The sequence below is a fragment of the Eutrigla gurnardus genome (genome assembly GCF_963514095.1).
Source record: "Eutrigla gurnardus genome assembly, chromosome: 14".
Classification (NCBI taxonomy): domain Eukaryota; kingdom Metazoa; phylum Chordata; class Actinopteri; order Perciformes; family Triglidae; genus Eutrigla; species Eutrigla gurnardus.
Window position 1 is genome coordinate 24,646,892 of NC_139937.1, and position 18,516 is coordinate 24,665,407.

Genomic DNA, 18,516 nt, shown 5'->3' on the forward strand with positions numbered 1-18,516 from the left:
TACATTAATGAATGTCCCTATAAACAGGCTTCTTGGCCAGAGAGTGGTTATATATTATAATATGAAGCAGAACCTCCGACTAAGATCTCAGGTTTACTGAAACATCTCAGATCTGCTAAATAAAACAAAACATTTAACATTTAGGAAGCAATAATGTCTTCCTGTAAAGCAGAATTCTGTCTGAACAAACTGCTCAGTAGACAAATCAAACAATCTAATAAAGTATCAGTAAACATGGAGGGATCCAGTAGATCATCGTGGCCAGAAGCCAAGGTCTCACTGCTGGACTCCCGCCAAGGTGCAACGAGCTAATGGACTGCAATGGTGACTCTCTGTTGTTAATTTATTCAATAGGCCACTATTGTGAATTAATGTGAATGAAGCTCCTTCATATTGTTCAAAGTCAACATACATACAATTAAAAATGAATATGTTTGCTTATTATTAGATGCATCTCGAATATTAAACTGGACATCACAACATCATAATTCCCAGCGGTACCTGAAGGCAGCATCGTGAATTACCGTACGTTACATAAAATGACCACTAGGTGTCAGTAAAGCTCTGAACTCACCGCGCCATCAATCAAACGAATTAACTTTAATAAAACTATTATGACAGCTGATTCCGCGGCTCGTGCTAAAGAGGTTAGAATCTGTGACGAGTCGTGGTGACGTCGCTTCCGACAGCCATAAATCCATCACTTTGTTGCTGATCTGCCAACATTCACACACATGTTTCATATTTCTGTCTGCGTAAATAAGATAAAAACGAGATGAGACGAGCCCCGCCTCTTTGATAGGAACCAACCAACCACGGAGGCTGGGAAACTCCTCTGGAAGAGAGAGCATCATCCCCGACGCCGGTCGCCCGTCTGTGTCCGGTGTCAGGGCGGTCTGCACGGGAACACCCGCCCCTGTTCCAGCCGACGGGAGACACACGGACGCGGTTACTTCCAGGGTGTGGAGCCCGCTGCGACCGCGCTGCAATCATGTAGCCACTTTTTTGTTTTGAGTTGCGGATTTGCCATTTGCAGTTGCCAGCAGGACACTTAAGCTCGTAGGTTGCGAGGTGGACTCTCGTTGCAGGGGAAGCAGAAACAAGACCAGACAGAGAGGGGTTCATCTGGTCCCGGTCCACGTTTACAGCTTTCTGCCGGTCACTCCAGCCGAACATGGCCAGACTACGCAGGAAAGGGTGCATCGCGTTGTTCCTCTTCACGCTGTTCGTCTTTGGGACCATGATGGGACTGAGGACCCTGAAGCCCACCGACGGCTTCTCGGATCTGGCTCCGGGCTTGGAGCTCCTGCCGATGATAGCGGGGAAGATGGACCGACGCTCCGCGTCCCGTGTCGCCACCGCGTCCCCGGGTCATGCGCGTCCAGCCGGCGGCAACGCCAAAGCGGGTTCGTCAAACTCCGGCCCCGAGGGGATCATATTTTATGACGTCCACATTTTTTACTACACCTGGTACGGCAACCCACACATGGACGGCAAATACATCCATTGGGACCACATCCTGGTCCCACACTGGGACCCCAAAATTGCATCCAGCTACCCGCGAGGGAGACACATGCCGCCCGAGGACATCGGCTCCAGTTTCTACCCCGAACTTAATCCGTACAGCTCGAGGGACCCGGACGTGTTGGAGTCCCACATGGAGCAGATCGGGGCATCCGCAGCAGGTATAGGGAACTCAACATTTGTTTTCTGAGAGGGATAGAAAGATATAAAGAGGAGACTGATGCTTTTTCCTGCTCAGCTGCTGCACAGAATAATCTATGAAGCTGCTTGTGGGGAAGGAAACATTTTCAGCACCACACGTCCTGGACAGCTCCCTACACGCTCAGCTCAGAGGCACTTTAAAAAGCACCAACTTATTGGGTCTACATTATGAGTAGAACACCTTCCTGACTATTGATTTAGGAATTGATTAAAAGCAATATACATTGTGGTTCAATTTTAATTACTTTTCCCCAACACAGTATGTCCCTAAGGGCTGTGTAATCTGGTTGAAATCAATAACATGGCTTTCATAAGTAGCCTATTTATGTTGAAATACTCACATTCATAAAAAAACAATGTTTAATGCAATGAACTGTTCAACTTCTATACTTTTCATAAGAAGACGTTTTGGAACCATTACTTTAATTAACTAATTACTAGTGAGAACACATATACATCAGGTCATTTCATAGAATACATTTCCATTGACAGTCAATATAAAGTGAGATATTTACTTAGTCTGATTGATATCGAGATATAATAACAGATTTAATACAAATAAAAATAAAAGGGTGGCAAGAGTTTTCAAATACTGAAGGGGAATTAAATGATGCCAATTTAAATTTTGTGTCATTATCTAAGGTTTAGTTGGATTGTCTTCTGAACTTATAAAAGTAAATGTACAGTATTAAATTATCACCCTAATGTCCCTCATGGCTGTTCTGAGAACTTAAAGCTTAGATTCCCTTTTTTGGACATCTCATGAATTATTAACAGGTATGTTGTGAGTCTTTTCAAGAACTTGTATGGCTTCCCCTTAAAGACATCAAAGTCCTGTAGCTCGGTATCCAGTAACAGCCTGTTGAGTCCGGCTGTCAGCAGCCTACACATGATAGGCCCCGATGTCCCTGTCCGGCAGCTGAGTTGTCTATTGTACCTCACCCAGAGCGATCGCCTATCCCAATCCAAACCTCCCCGACCGTGACAGATGGATCATGGGAGCGCTGGCTCGCAATGCTTAGTCAAAATAATCAATTTAATTAGACACCACAGCCAGCCAAACTCTAAATAGTTCCATTTGGCTTGATGACTGTTTCCCCCACCGCTTCACAGAGGCCCATAAATAAAATAAATAGCCGCTACCTCATTCTTAATACACCCCAACATAGTTGGGTGTGTAATCTAATAGTCCCCATTGCTCCACAGCAAGTGGACATTTATTTAATGAATTAGCTCTAAGTGCACATCCGATGTGCCAGATCCTCGTGGCTGACATGAAGCTATTTCTTGACCAGCATCGTAGCACGAGGAAGCATTTCTCCACTGGAATATATGAGCTGTTGCACACTCGAGCTGCGTGAAAAGATTGCCACTTAAACAAGATAGAATAAATAGTCCATAGATGACAGATGCATATACAGCAATTAGGTGCAAGGTATGGTTGATGGGCGGGTCGTCGTGGAGATAAAAAAATGAATCCACTCTCCTCCATATAACCCAAGCCAAAGGCTTCACAAACAGCAGAGTGGTACGAGTGTTCCCAAGTCAAAAGCAGGTTCTATGAATAATGCACCAACTGCATTTGGTGCCGAAACAAACCACAAAGAGACACTAAATGACTTGAGATGCCGAATGACTACAAAGAGACCTGCTGTATTGCCTCATAATCCAACCATGCATACAGAAAACCTTACCAGCATCTGCTCCTGTAAAACGTGATAATTATCCAGAGCAGTTGAATGGTCTCAATGCGTGAAAACCTTACTGTAGATTAATGAAAGCAAAGGGTTTCTCACAATCAGCATGAAATCCATACATCATTTTAACAATGCCTAACAACGCCTCCAGAGATTCATATGACATTTTCTGGACAGAGGTTCTCAGCAGTAGTTGTCCTCTGAGGTAGTGTCTTTGGTACAGGGTGGATGATCAGAGTCATTAGTGTCCGTGTGTCTCTAGGGGTTCTGGTCCTGTCCTGGTATCCTCCCGGTCTGGCCGACGACAACGGGGAACCCGCTGAGGATTTGGTACCAGCTGTACTGGATGCTGCATATAGACACAACCTCAAGGTAAAAGGCGTCAGCACATTGTGTGTGTGTGTGTGTGTGTGGGTGTGTGTGTGTGTGAGAGACAGAGAGAGAGAGAAAGACCTGACAAAGTAGGGAACGAGTCCAAGCCTGGAAGAAGAGTCATAATATTCAGCACATTTTTACACACATGCAGGAAAATGAGTGTTGATTGTGGATTTTAAATCAGCAGCTGTTGATGGAAGAGTTGGATTTCCATCAGTAATGGTGTGGGCATTGCAGCGGGTATTCATAACCTTTTATTTTTCTTTAGTGTTTTATTTAACCAGGTTATTCCCCCTGAACCAGCCTCTTTGACAAGGAAGACAGGAGCACAAAAAGTTTGAGATGAAACAATACACAACTCCAAAGACACATAATAGTATTAAACAATACGAGTAGGCGAAGAGAAGACACAATTGAGGATAAAAACAGTTACCAGAAAGTGTTCCAAGTGGCTAGAGCAGAAAGGCTTCCTTATCTCTGTCCGTCTACTCGAGACAAACAACAGATGTCTTGTGATCCAAGATAATGATTCAAAATTGAACACAGGGTTAAATTGCCAGGCATAAGAAAGTAATTCAGTCAGAATGACTTTAAGAATTAAACTATGCAGATGATATGAAACACTACTTGTGTCTCAAATACAAAAATCAGACTGAATTTGTTCACTCTGAGGTTGCTTAAAAGAGAAAATACCTGTATATTTGTCACAGGCAACACGTTATGTTGCCCACCCCTGAGCTTTAACAATGTCTGGAGTCTTGCAGAAGAAATTATGAAGCTATTTTTATCTGCGTTTAGTGAGCTGAGCGACAGTAATGGTAGAGTGTATTATCAAATGCATCAGGGAGAGAAGAATACAACACCTCATCATCTGCATAGCAACGAGTATCGTTCCATGCGACAGCGAAGAAAGAAAACAAAAGTAGGCTGAGCACGGAACCTTGAGGCACTCCGTTACATACAGTAAAGCAGCTTGAAATGTGACTCTGGGAATACAGAAAAGCTACAACAAACACAAACAATGTGCTGCTGGAGTATTGAGGCCGAGGTCCGACGTGTTAATGCGTCCGTCCATTCCTTCTCCATCCATTCATCTCACTAAGAGCACCGTGACACGGAGCTGGAAAGGGATTAATGATGCTTCACAGAGGTGAGTAGAGAGCTGAACGCTGCTCAGGATAGTAATCTCAAAGCAGCCATTGTGCGTTGAGAGTTCCACACAGAGGCGGCGGTTTGCTTTTGTCACAGGAGAGGAAGGTTGAGAGCTTTTGAACTCGTTCTGCTGCCTCCTATGAAGCTGCCTGTGCTACTCGGGGGTTTGACTCCGGATGTTTGCAGCCGCAGTGACATCTCCAGTATTAGAGCAAAAAAAAAAAAACAGGTCAAATAGCTGCTGCTGCTGCCGGATCGGTTGTTCAGTGGGGATTGAATGAGCTCCGGAGCACATCAGCAGGGTGGAGAGAGGTGGGGGGGGGGTTAGCAAAACCACATGACCGATTTGCCAATTAGGTTGGAAAATGGCACATTGAAGAAAATGACTGCCCACCCTGTTGGTCTCTCTGCCTCCTGCCACTGTATCGAAGGAGTATTACACTTTTACAAGGTACACTTGTACATAATGCAGTACAATTTATGTCACATACTCTCCAGACAATGAAGGGTAAAGAAAGATAAGAGATGACGACACAGTTTGAGGCTTCCCCCCAAACGTTCTTTAAAACGAGTTGAAGAAACATGATGACATTTATGTGAATATTCAAAGCCATCCGGAAGCTTCTGCATGAATGTAACATGGCATTTAAGAGAGACAGGCTTGAAAGAGTCTTCTTATGTCAAAGCAGGTGCCATTAATAATGCACCAACAGCATTCGCCCGACACACTAAATGTTTAAGTAAAGAAAGATCAGCCGGCCGACCGGATAAAAGCATCAACATTACCGTCAGGTTCTGTTTGAGTTTCTACGATCTTTAGAGCTGCAACGGGAATCTGTTAGTTGATGGAAAATAATCCATGTTTTCATATTCAATTAGCTGTTTTAATCATTCTTTAACCAAAAATAATGGAGCATGTTCGCTATGGCATCTCAAATATGGGGATTGGCTGCTTTTCTTTGCCTTAATATGAATGTAATATTAATATAAATTCAAACTGTCTCTCAAGATGTCACCAGGGATAATTTCTAATGTTTATTGGTATTTTATAGATGAACAATTAATCAAAAAGAATGAAAATAATTGTTACTGACATTCCTAATCATGTTCACGGGTAATAAAATGATCAACGGGGGTCATAGTATCGAGATTTTAGATTTTATTTTCATCAAATCTTTGTCAAACTATGGAAAAAACACCACTACTCTAACTATTCATATTTCTATGGTTTGGTCAGCAGGTTGTGTTTTGATGTATGTTCCTATTTAAACGTATGTATAATTTAACCCGTCACTGACCATCAAAGTTATCACCAAGGTTAATCATACAGCAAAGTCACAGGAAGGATCATTACAACCCAATTCATGACGATGCCAGTGTTTGTGTCCCGATGTGAAGAGAACGATCGTTTTCCAGCAGTGGCGTGATATTGGCCTCGTCCTCCCGTATAAACAACTCCTGATGAGAGGCGGTTTGTCATATTTGATATCACATTTGTTTAGACTGTTGTTTGGCTGCGGGCAAAGAAATAATGAATCTCTGTGTGAGAAAAGACGAGAAGGCCTGGATTAGACATGCAACGCTGACCTGACGAGGTTTTAAACGTAACGCTGTCAGGAGAGAAGCTATTAGATTGGAGTTAATGCTTTGTTGTCCCGGGTGACTGAGCGAGCACGACATCCTCGGGATGGGAAGGAAGTGTCTTATATAAAAGCAGAGCAGCAGAAGCCATAGAATAGTTTCTTTCAGCATGTCCTCCGAGTTCTCCTCGTGTTTGATGAACTCCTCCCACTCCCTCTGCACATAAGGACATTTATCTCCTTCTTGCATAAGTTCTGCTTAAATGCTGACAATGTAGAGAACTTTGGCTCTGATCCTTTGCAACTCAAATGCAAATTTTCTAAAGCTGCCACCTTAAATAATGTCTTTGCTCTTTGCTACCGAACGGCAGGCTGTAAAAGGAGCGAGAGGAGCCCAAAAGGAGGGACAGATGGTCCCACAGGAGCGCCGGCAACGGCCAAAAGATGGATCAGATCAGGAAACACACATGCGGTTCTGCTTTTAGAAGCACGGTGGCGACCGGCCAAGCTGAGAAATGTTTGTGGGAATGCATGAGCAGTGTTGTTTTGCAACATCGGGCCCTTGGAGGGTCCGTTTAATTACATGCAACTGAGCAAATAATATAGAAGTCAATGCCGGGAAAAAACCCCCAGGAAGAATGAATCTTCTTCATGAAAATAAGAATTAAAACGGATTCTGTGACGGAGGGATAGCATACCTGTCCACATGCACTGTTGTCATATCTTTGTCCTTCCTTGTCCTGCCGTCTTGGCTGGTTTGTCACGGCAGCACTCCTCCGAAGTGAAGACGAGGGTTACAGTGAGCTCAGCAGTCTTCCTCCTGCCTGACGGAGCGATCTGAGACAGAAGGAGTCTTTACAGCGGTTTCATGCGGCTCACGAACGAGGCATTCGCCTCTCCAGGATTTAATCCTATTTAGGAATAAACACCAGAAAGAGAGCACAATATTAAACAGACAGGACATAAACTATATTGATATTTCATTTCAAGTTGATGTATTAAAATGTTTTACTGAAATTGCTTCCAAACACAAAAAGATATTCAGATTACTATAATGTAGCGCAGAAAAACATGACATTTAACATGTTTAGAAGCTGGAAAAAGTGTGTTCTTCAAATTTGACTGGATTGCTTAAAAGTCACTCCACCCCAATGTATGTGCACAATGAAAAAGTGAGTTTGTCATGATGTGTTTTACAGGAAAAAATATTATATATTTTTGGCATAAGAAGAGATAAATGTGTGTAAACAGTGTGTTAACACTAGATTTTATCACCAAGCTCCTCCACAAAATTGTGAAAACACCCATCGTGGTTTTTAACCAAAGTCACACAACTACGATTCTCCACCTGAAAACCTGAGATGAATGGAAACCAGAGCTCTCTCGCCCCAAAACAGGCCGAGCTTCCATCACACTGGCAATCCCACACCACATCGCTAAAAACACACCGACCCTTGGGATGCTCTTAGGAAACGCTGCACAAGCAAAGCAATGTACTTTTTTTTATTATATAAGTCCAGTATTGCAGCAGCACCCACACACACGGCCTGTATTTTGTACAAGTGGAGTTCACGTGGAGCTGCTGCTCCGCCTCAGCTTGAAGAGGAGCTGAAATAGTCCTCCTGCTGAGGGGGTGGTGGTTGGGTGGGGGTGGGGGGGCACGGTGGGGGTGATTGGAAGCCGGGTGCAGGAGGGAGAGAGCACAGGGGAAAATGAGTCCCATGACTCAGTTTGCCTCTCTGAACAATCTGCACCCTGAGGGGCTGTGAAAGTTCTGTCCAATAAGTAGGCCATGTAGCTGCATGTACACGGGGGAATAACGCCTGAGGGTGTCCTTTAATGGCATCAGCCACACTTTTCCAGATGTATCAGCTCCATTCGGTGTTACGTGACCGCCGCGCGTCCACCGGCTTTCACCACGGATTGAAACCGACGCTCTTGCGAGGAAAGGTGTTGAAATCGATCAAATCGCCATAAGGGTCCGGACCTTTATATATGCATGACATGGCACTAAATTCCACTCTGCTCAGCATGAATCATGGGGTTGATCCCACACAACAAGTCTGGAGAGTTATGGCTTTCACAAACATTGTCTCCTGGCTGTGATTTCCTCCGATGGTCAAGGTGTTCCTTCCACTGTATTTCTTCAAATTATTATTGTGAGAGCATCTTCCATCAAGATGTAGCACATCAGATTCACTTAGCATCTCCATTAGTGGAGACGCTTCTGTTTTTCTCGGTCCAGTTGACAGCTCATCCATAGACGTATGCAGCTTAAAACAATTTGCTCGGCTTTAGCCAATTCCAAACATCACTTTAATCCATTAGTACACTCAGGCTCAATGTCACAGTGACACCGGCGGCGGTGCAGCCGGCGGCGGTGCAGCCAGCAGGCGTCCTCTCCACAGATACGGCTCCCCTGGAGGAAACATCAGGTGGAACAGAGATTAAATGTGAACAAACATGTCATTTTCATAATGCCGAAAGTTAGATTTCACAAAGTGACAGATTTGCACTCTAATCCTGCAGATTATCTGTCGGACTGCAGACCAATCCGATGAGACGGATCGCCGTGACATTTTACTGAATGACTTTGTTGAACCCATGACTTTCACTCCAGCGCCACCAGCAGACATTTTTCTTTTTTTTTTGGTTTTCAGTAAAATGTCTCTGCAGCTATTAAATAGATTACCATGAAATTGGCTACAAAGATTAAAGAAAAAAAAAAACCCTGAATGATCACTTAACATTTCCGCTGGTGCAAAACCATGAGGGGAAAAATCCCGACTTGTCCGATCCGTCTTGTTTTAAGGTCTAAATGCAGACTTTCACCGGGAAGAATCAAACAACATGAGTCGTGACATCTTACATCCATTAAGTTTGATCATACATTATTCAAAATCTCTGAATTCTCTGGCCATTTCTTAAAATATTCAACTAAAGCACTTTTTCGTACACGTCACCTCGGGTCCCTTTGCTGCTTTTCTCTCATCAATTACAAAAACCCGAGGGCCGGCACTTCCAGCTGCAGAGCGACAGAATGTGAAATGTGTTTTTTTCCTGCTTGACAGGCTAACTGTGGTCCGCTTGTACTGGTGGCCGACGCTTCATGTTGTACTCCGGTTTTATGGAAATCATGTAAACACTGTAGTTGTTGGAACATGGTGCTACACTTCGGGGTCACACAAGGTCAAAATAACTAACTTGTTTTGCAGAATTGCATCTCACCTTATTTTTTTTTATATTCTGTACTGTGATTCAGTGCCCCTAATAAAAATAAATAAATAAATAACAAAACAAATAAATAACATGCATCTTACTGAGATATTTCCTTTGTAAAAACCATATTGCAGTCGGATGATCTTCCCTTAGAAACTAAATGTTGATTTTTTAACGGCAGTAATAAGACACATGTTTTGTCTGCATGTTTTTTCCCAGGTTGCATTTCACCTCCAACCATACCGAGGACGAAACGACCAGAGTGTGCACGACAACATCAAGTACATCATCGACAGGTAGGCTGCACTTCTTAAGTCAGAGAACCATTAAGATTTCATGCACGGCTGAAAGAACATTCGTGACAAAGCTGAGACGCATTTCTGATTACATAAAGGCGAGTTTCATGACTTATGAATGACTTTCCAAACCTGAAGGATCAGGAGAACCTGTCAAACACATGCAAACCCAAATATGGTTTCCAACAAAGGTATGGAGGACATAGAAAGCAAATCTATAGACATGCATTAAAGGGGTCAAGGATAACAGGAGGGTTAATAACGTGTCACATCGACTGTCTCGCCATGTTATTATTTCACTGTTTTTGTCTTTAAAACAACAGGTATGGCGACCACGGAGCCTTCTACAAGTTCCCTTCCAGCACGGGGAAGAGCCTCCCCCTCTTTTACATCTACGACGCCTACCTGACCCCCCCGGAGTCCTGGTCCGAGTTCCTGACCCCCGCCGGCGCCCACAGCGTGCGCGGCTCCGCCTACGACTCCGTCTTCATCGCGCTGATCGTGGAGGAGCGCCACAAGCACGACATCCTCGCCGGAGGCTTCGACGGCATGTACACGTACTTCGCCTCCAACGGCTTCTCCTTCGGCTCCTCCCACCAGAACTGGAAGGCCATCAAGGCCTTCTGCGACGGCAACAACCTCCTGTTCATCCCCGGCGTGGGTCCGGGCTACATCGACACCAGCGTGCGGCCCTGGAACAACCACAACATGCGCAACCGCGTGAACGGCCGCTACTACGAGACGGGCCTGCAGGCGGCGCTGAGCGTGAGGCCGGAGGTCGTCGCCATCACGTCGTTCAACGAGTGGCACGAGGGCACGCAGATCGAGAGGGCCGTGCCCAAGAAGACGGTGACGCGCGTGTACCTGGACTATCAGCCGCACGCGCCCGACCACTACCTGGATCTGACGCGCCGCTGGGCCGAGCAGTTCAACAAGGAGAAGGAGACGTGGCTCATGTGATGCTCCAGACCCGGATCGATGCAGACCAGATCTGTGTGTTTAAGGGGAGAGCTTCTGCAGAGTGTGTGCACGCGCGTATGTCTCGTGCACGCGTGCTGATCTGCAAGAAGCGGACAGAGTCGGCGGTGTGACGCGTCTCAGGGGGTTTCTGGGTGAAGCAGCATTTAAAAAGGGTTCCACAAGAGTTCTCAAATGATCGGTGGGACTCCTCCCCCTCCCTGCAGTTATAGAATAGAATCGATTACCAATCACTTTCATGCTTTCACCTTCATCCACAGCTGGCTGTCAAACTGAATGAGACTCTGTTACAGGTTTGAAATCCCTTGTTGCCCTCCTGCATATTAATGAAGCCATCAGACTTTACATCAAGCAGACATAATGACATTAATTACATAAATCTAAAAAGTAAAGTTAATATTTTCTGGTATTATTTTAAAGGAAATTAAAATCCAGCACATTATATAATTCCTCTAAACATCATTCCTCATTATTTTCTTTTATCAAATGGCTTATTATTTAAATTTCTTTTCATACGTGAGTTGACAGTCATGGTGTTTTAAAGCAGTAATTAGGGGTGAAGCATGCAGGTGAAGACAGCCGTTTAGCCTTTTTCAACTCACAAATACTTTCAGGTCAAACAATGAATCTGCCACCACCTCTAAAGCTAATTTATTAACACATCATACCTCATTTGTTTAGTGAAGCGGATTGTAAAAATGATATTATGTGGTACTTTCTGGAGTCTCTGCTGGTTGCCAGGCAACCTCATGGTTATGTTGATCAGTGTTCATCTTCTGTCACTCAAGGAAAGTCAACAGAATCAGAAGTTAAGCGTGAAGGTTGAAGGTTGAGGCTCAATGTGTTTTCGCGTGGCTATATGATGCACCATTACTGGAGCACTCTGCTACATGGAGTTAGATGGGATTGAATCCTGCCGCCTATTAAAGGGAAATGTACTTTCAGATGGGCATTTTTTGAGAATAAACGTATGCTCTGGTTGTGAAGGGCGCTTATGAGTGGTTTGTGCGTTTGTGAGGGTTTTTTCTTCTCTTTATCCTTCAAAAAACACTTAAGTTCCAGGCATCTAAAAATAAAGACGGACATAAAGCTCTTATTCTCTCTTGTGCAGGAAAAAAACTGCAATGCTGAAAAAAAAAAAAACTTTTATTGTGGCCATGGTTGTACAATCCATTAAAACAACTTTACATCAGAAGATGACAATTTGAACAAGTGGTCCAGTTTTTAAACATAAAAGTGTGGGGGATGCTAACAAGTCTGAAATATTACAGTAAATTCAGGTAAAGCTACAACAAAACTTATTGTAACTGTAGCAGGTGACCAATTATAGTGCATGTTTGCATTGTTCAACTGAAATAACGATAAATAAATACAGGGAAATTCTCATCTCCCATCTGTTACGTTATGACAAAATTATTATATAGGGCATAAAACAGGGGTCTACCACCACCTCTAACCAGTATAGAAATATTAAAAACCATTGTATTTCCTGTTAAGCCACAGTTTTAGTTTCATACAAAAAAATAATAAATAAAACAAATCCCACTATATAGCTGACCTTGTTCTGCGTTTCCAGAACTCTAAAATAGAGAACTGCGACACATTCATATCCCACATAATCCCATGATGGTAGACACATAAGCAGAAAGTAAAAATAATAAGTCCAGACCTTGGAGCAGCCACTGGAGAAACATCAGCCATCGGGTCGATCCTTAGTCCTTCCCGGGGAAATGTCTCATTCCTCCACATGAACATGGAAAAGGATTCATGAAAAGTCAGTGGTCAGCGATGGCTGTGCGTCTCAGTGTGCGTTGAGGGAGTTCAAAAGGTCAATCTTTCCCCGAGTCCTCCGACAGTCCATATTTGTGCTCCAGCACATCGACCGTAGAAGAAAAGGCACTGAAACAGAATAATTTCTCATTTAATGTGTCAATGTGTGAGACAAAAATAGACCCTGAAACTCAAGTATTTCCATATTCTGCCTGCACACGCTCGACTACGTTGTGTGTTTACTAGTTTCCAGATGATTCATAATCACAGCAGATGCTGCAGGATCATCCTCCCAGTGGTGGAGGACATTGTGATGATACTGTTGCAAAAGGAACAGCAGTAAACCAAAAACACTGGCAGGTGCTTAATGAATTTAGATGCATCTTTCTTTTTCCTGCGTTCCGTAGCAAACAGGAAACCCAGACGAACGATCACATTTGAAGAGTGTAGGACTGTTGAATCTATATTAAAAAAAAGTGCATCAGCAGTCCAAAAGGGTCCCAAAACCATACCACATTCAATATAAATGATTTAAAATATGAAATCCATACTAGAGTTGGGCCGATTTCAACGGTCCGGTTCAGTGTATGGGGCTAAACCGGTTTGATTTATGTAAATCTGTTGAACCAGCATTTGTCCTTAAGACATGTTCTGGAAAATTAAAAACATCAGCGGCCCGTGACTATTTTTGGACTCTCCTTTCCGTGATTATAGCGCAGTTTTCTGTGTAAAAAAGGCCCAATGTTTCACTCGGGAACGAGTGGTTAAAGTTGTTATACCGGTCCGGTGTTTGGCTTAATATCAAACCGGTTTAAACATTTTTAAACCGGCCCAAGCCTCCTACATACTCATCATAGTATATCATTTTGGCAGTTAATATGTAAAAAATATCAACATTTTACAAAGAGACAGCAACATTTTGCACAAACAACATTTGCATAAACTCACCAGCCGGGTCTGATGATGCGGTATTTGCCGACGACCGACAAGTCGACCACTGTTGATCCGAGGCGGCTGGCGTCTCCTATCGGTCCGCCGTCCACCACCACCGCCAGCTTGGGCCAGAGATCCTCAAACTCCTACGGGAGGAAAAACGGCATCAAAGAATTAGCTAAAAACTAAAAGAGTGAAACATTTGGAACATGAAATGCGAGCCGAGTCGTCCACTGACCTCTACGGCCACGGTGCTGGTGTGTGAGCTGATGTTGGCGCTGGTAAGGGCGAGTGGCTCGGCACACATCTGGCACAGGCGTCTCATGAAGGCGTGGTCCGGGATACGTACGCCTACCAGCTGAGGAGACACGTGGAAATGTAGAATTACATTGATTTTATATTCACATTTCTTTTATAACACCAGTTATAAAGGGAGTGGACGTACCGAAGTGAAGGGGTTCAGATCTGTGTTCAGTACTTCGGATCTTTCAAACACCAGAGTGACGGGACCGGGCAGCAGGTCACCTAACAGCGCCTCCTTCACCTTCACCTTACAGTACCTGACCGCGGAAACAAGAACGTTGTTTGAAAGGGATTCAGAGCATTCATTATGGCAGCAAACAACGTTATTTATTTAAAAAGATACAGTGGAGGGATGTCCATCCGAAAAGGGAATGAAGTCGCTGAGTCATAATCTGAGAAAGTTGAATACGACTGCAAGTCTGTGATGGTCCATGTTTTATTCCACGATGTTGTGCCTCATCTCCTCTCATCATTTTGCAATTTACTTATGAAAGCCTTAATTTAAGACAACGCTACCTGGCTAATTCATTCATATTTCTGTGACAGCAGGTGAGCCGTGACTCGAAATGTAAAATGCTTCTCTGCCGCTTCCACGAAAACATTTATGCAGGTCTACGAAGAAAACATCCTTCTCTCTCTCCTCTCTTCCTTCTCCCCCCCCCCTCCCTCTCAGCAGTCACCCGTTCGTACGCCTACTTGTAGATATCCTGGATTTCCCCGACACAGATGGCGAGCGGTTTGTGTCCATCTCGACCTTTGATGTCGTAGGTTTTGCCGACGGCTTCAGAGTTCTGGGCGAGACACGCCAGGCCGTAGATGGTGTCGGTGGGCACGCCGACCACGTGACCCTCCTTCAGAGCCTTCGCCGTGCACCTCAGGATTTCAGCACCATCTGCAGGTTCAAAACACAAGATAATCCACCACAAGGTACAGGGAAGAAAATATACATCATCGAACAAGGTCAGAATATAGAGGGGCTGGACTAACAGCTGCACTATGGGAAATGTAGTATTCAGCTTTGGAGTTTAGCCCACCCTGGGGATTACATGTCAGGATGTTGATGTCTGTGCTGCATCATTTTTTACCATAAAAATAAATAAATGTAACGCACAAGATACATGAAAGCAGCATTGAAACACCATTATGCTACTTTTACTTAGTTTGCATGTAAAACACATGAAGAAGCTATAAATAGGATACATAATGAGTAAAAAAAACAGCTGATTATGACGTGTATGTACGTCACAGTGTTGGACTACTCTGTCGGCGTGTATTTGACACGTGACAGGAACCACGGGGAGTCTGATGTAACATGCTGTGATGTTTACGTTACTCACTGCCAAACGTTACTGTGGCTAAAAATGTGGAAGGCTCGCGCACGTTTGAGCTCACCTGTTTGACCCTCGTGGCGGACGGAAGGCCCGTTGGAGGTCGGCGGCAGCAGACGCAGCACGTTGGTCCTCAGCTCTTTGCACATCTCTCCTCCGCGTCGACGAGCCGCGGCGGAACCGGAAGAAACGCTGGATCGGAACAGTTCGACGGCGACGTTACACACGGGCTTCATACAAGCGGAGCGGCGGCGGCGGGTGTGTCGTTTCACGGCCGGGGAGCATGTTGTCGTCTGATGACAGAAAACTTCCGGGTGACGCCCACTAACAGTGACGCTGCTTTTCTTAAAGGGCCAGCAGCACGTTGTTTCAGTGTTGCAGGGGAAGAAAGTTTGGGCTTAAATTGATGTAAGGTGTCTGTTTTGAATTAAATCACTCAATAGATTATATTGAAACAAATGCCAAAAAAAATAAAATAAATAAAATAAAAAAAATCTAATATATGAATCCTCCAAATGATCCCACATACTACCTGCATGGCCTGATTACTCATTAATTGGGGAAATTAGAATCACCTGTGAGCACCTGCTTAAAAACCCACACACAATATTGAAACGCAGAGTTTACAGGACAACTAATAAATCTACCATCATGGCTTCAGATGCAGGTAACAATACACACGTTTCTCAGTTTAACATTAGTGACGTTTCTCTAATTATGCTTGTGAAACAGTTCCAGGTCGTGCAGAGCTGGCCCTGCAGGCCGATGACGGCGTCTCACCTGTCAAACAGGTCGGCCATGATCTGAAGCTTGAACTGTCTGATGGCTGTCGGCACAAAACCGTGAGCAACATGCTGGAGCTGGAGGTCGAGGACAGACTGGGCAACCTGTCTGATAGGATAACCCTTTGCAACAGAGTCCTGGAAGACTTGAAGGACCTGAATGATGTTCTACGGGTGAGATTGCTTTTCTCTCTTTGGAAGTTTGTGACTTTATCCAAATTATAAAAGTCCAATCTTTATTTTCCCCCAACAGAGAAAATCTCTCCAGACTGTGTCGTTACTGAAGCAGAAGTGACCAGAAGTGGAACAGTATCCCCCCTCCTCCCCCCCCCCCCCTTTTTAATATGCCTCCAATAAATGAAATAAAAAGTAATTGAGCATAATCGACAATGTGTTTCAGTGACAAGGATAAGGTTTTATTAGTATTATATTGCTCTCAATTCAGAAATGTATTTGTCATATTACTTTATACGAAACAAGCATAAGCAAATATTTTCACATTATACATTCTTTTTTTAAAAATACAAATCCTTAATTCTCACTCTTTGGGTGTCAGGACATTCCTTTGGAAGCATATAGTTCTTTTCTTTTGAACATTGCCCAATTGGAAAAAGAATTGTGGGAAATTCTTGATCTCAATTTTGTGATCAAACAATATGCTTCCAAATGTCTCCATCAGTGACTTTCTGACGTTACCATTTCAGGCAAACTTCAGAGAGACAAACCTGGGCCACATGTCAAACTATTTCTCTGCTTATTGATTTAGAACATATTGACAACTGAAAGCCAAGAAATTATCCCGAAAAGTTGTTAAATATGTGACAGGCGGAGATGATTACATCAATGGGATGAGCCCAAATGAAACATGTTTTCACAAACTGTAAAAGTAAAAAAAAACAAAAAAGGAAAATAAAAGAGAAGCTGCGTACGTTTTGACCAAAAATAATTCTTAAAACAGAATCATTCACCAAAGACTCCTTCAAAACAAATCCAGTTGGTTTTAAACTACATGTAAAAAAGGATCGCCGTGTTTTGCAACAATTATGGGAACAGTACTCGGACACACCACTCCAAATATGAAATGTAATATTCTGGAGTTCAAGAATCATGCTCAACATCGTATGCATCGGAAAGGCAACTTTAACCTCTGGAGTTCCGCATGTCAGGTTGTGGCAGAATATAATTTAATGGTGGGAGGAATAAATACTTTCAGAGTCAGTATTTAAACTTGTGAATGCCACAAGTAAAATTGCATAGTTGTGTGACTGTATGCATGGAAATGTACATTGATGGCATGAGCTTGACCCTTGGCAGTAATTTAACAGAGCGTCTTAAAAAGGAAATGTTGAGTAAATCATCCACATTTTGTCATCCAATTGAACCAAGTAGACACACTTGATATCTAATACTGCATACACGGAATGGTTTAGAGCACAAATTGTGTGATTGGAGCCTTTCACAACGTACCTAAGTGCCTTCTTGGCATCTGTGATTCTAGGGGAAGCTCCACTCCCTAAATGTTTGGCAAAAAAGAAACCCAAACCTGGATCTAAAATGTAGAATCACGCATCACTTGTAACGGTTATGCTGCATATCCATTAACGACTTTCCAAAACAGACAGCTGGAAATCAATAGTTTTCTAGGAAACACGTACGCTTTTCTGTCCCAGTGCTTTTTTTGCCTTATTGTGATCCGCTGCTGTGTGTGAACGCCCGAGACTCGATGAAGATGTGTGTTGGCATGTCAATGGCTGAAGACTGAAGGCAAGGAGGCTCATAGAATAGTTATGTCGTAAGGCCAAAGTAGCTCTACACTCTCTAGTATACGGGGCATAATGCCATCGTTCTATCATCATTGCATTGTGTCCCATGTGAAACAATACTGTTAAATTATACTCTGAGCAGGAGGCTATGTGTTACATATATTTTCTTCCTATGGGGACTGTACAAAAAGCCCAACAATTCAACTGAACACAGCAAAAACTCTTCTGCATAAATGTGACTGGGCGAAGAATGCAAAGATAGAGGGTATACATTACCTCGGGTATGTACATTAGCTCCAAATTCTGAGTTAGGAATTCAAAAGTCTATACAAAAATACAAATTCTAGAATCATCTACAAGTTACTCAAAGATGTTTACACTAAAATGTACTGTATTTACACTGTCACCAGGACACCATCTTTTAAATGCTACTTTACAGCAGTTGTATACAAAAAGTCTGTAGTGGTGCTGCACCTCAGATTACTCACTCTACAAGTTAGTGTGCAATAAACAGGGACGAGTGCAGCAAAAAACGCAGGGCTACTGCAAGTGTGGGGCATCGGGTATGAAAAACTAATGTCTGGGTAACAAATTCAGGGAACCAAGATCAGTTAT

At 43.5% G+C, this 18,516-nt stretch overlaps 3 protein-coding genes across 3 annotated transcripts in view; 1 reads left to right on the plus strand and 2 right to left on the minus strand.

Moving 5' to 3' along the window:
• inpp5b (inositol polyphosphate-5-phosphatase B) overlaps nt 1-18,516 on the minus strand; it is a 101,646-nt gene that overhangs the window by 53,075 nt on the left and 30,055 nt on the right. The gene's annotated exons all lie outside the window — the stretch shown is intronic.
• On the plus strand, nt 840-11,387 carry LOC311025142 (glycoprotein endo-alpha-1,2-mannosidase-like protein). The gene is made up of 4 exons (XM_084027887.1): nt 840-1,685; nt 3,685-3,794; nt 9,968-10,044; nt 10,368-11,387. The coding sequence occupies exons 1-4, from the start codon at nt 1,175-1,177 to the stop codon at nt 11,002-11,004; spliced, it is 1,335 nt and encodes a 444-aa protein (XP_083884013.1). The 5' UTR covers nt 840-1,174; the 3' UTR covers nt 11,005-11,387.
• Nucleotides 12,154-15,719, minus strand: yrdc (yrdC N(6)-threonylcarbamoyltransferase domain containing). Its single transcript, XM_084026857.1, has 6 exons — nt 15,421-15,719; nt 14,725-14,920; nt 14,171-14,285; nt 13,964-14,083; nt 13,741-13,871; nt 12,154-12,921 (listed from the first exon to the last, which is right to left on the minus strand). Exons 1-6 carry the CDS (start codon nt 15,590-15,592, stop codon nt 12,852-12,854), a joined length of 804 nt encoding a protein of 267 aa, XP_083882983.1. The 5' UTR covers nt 15,593-15,719; the 3' UTR covers nt 12,154-12,851.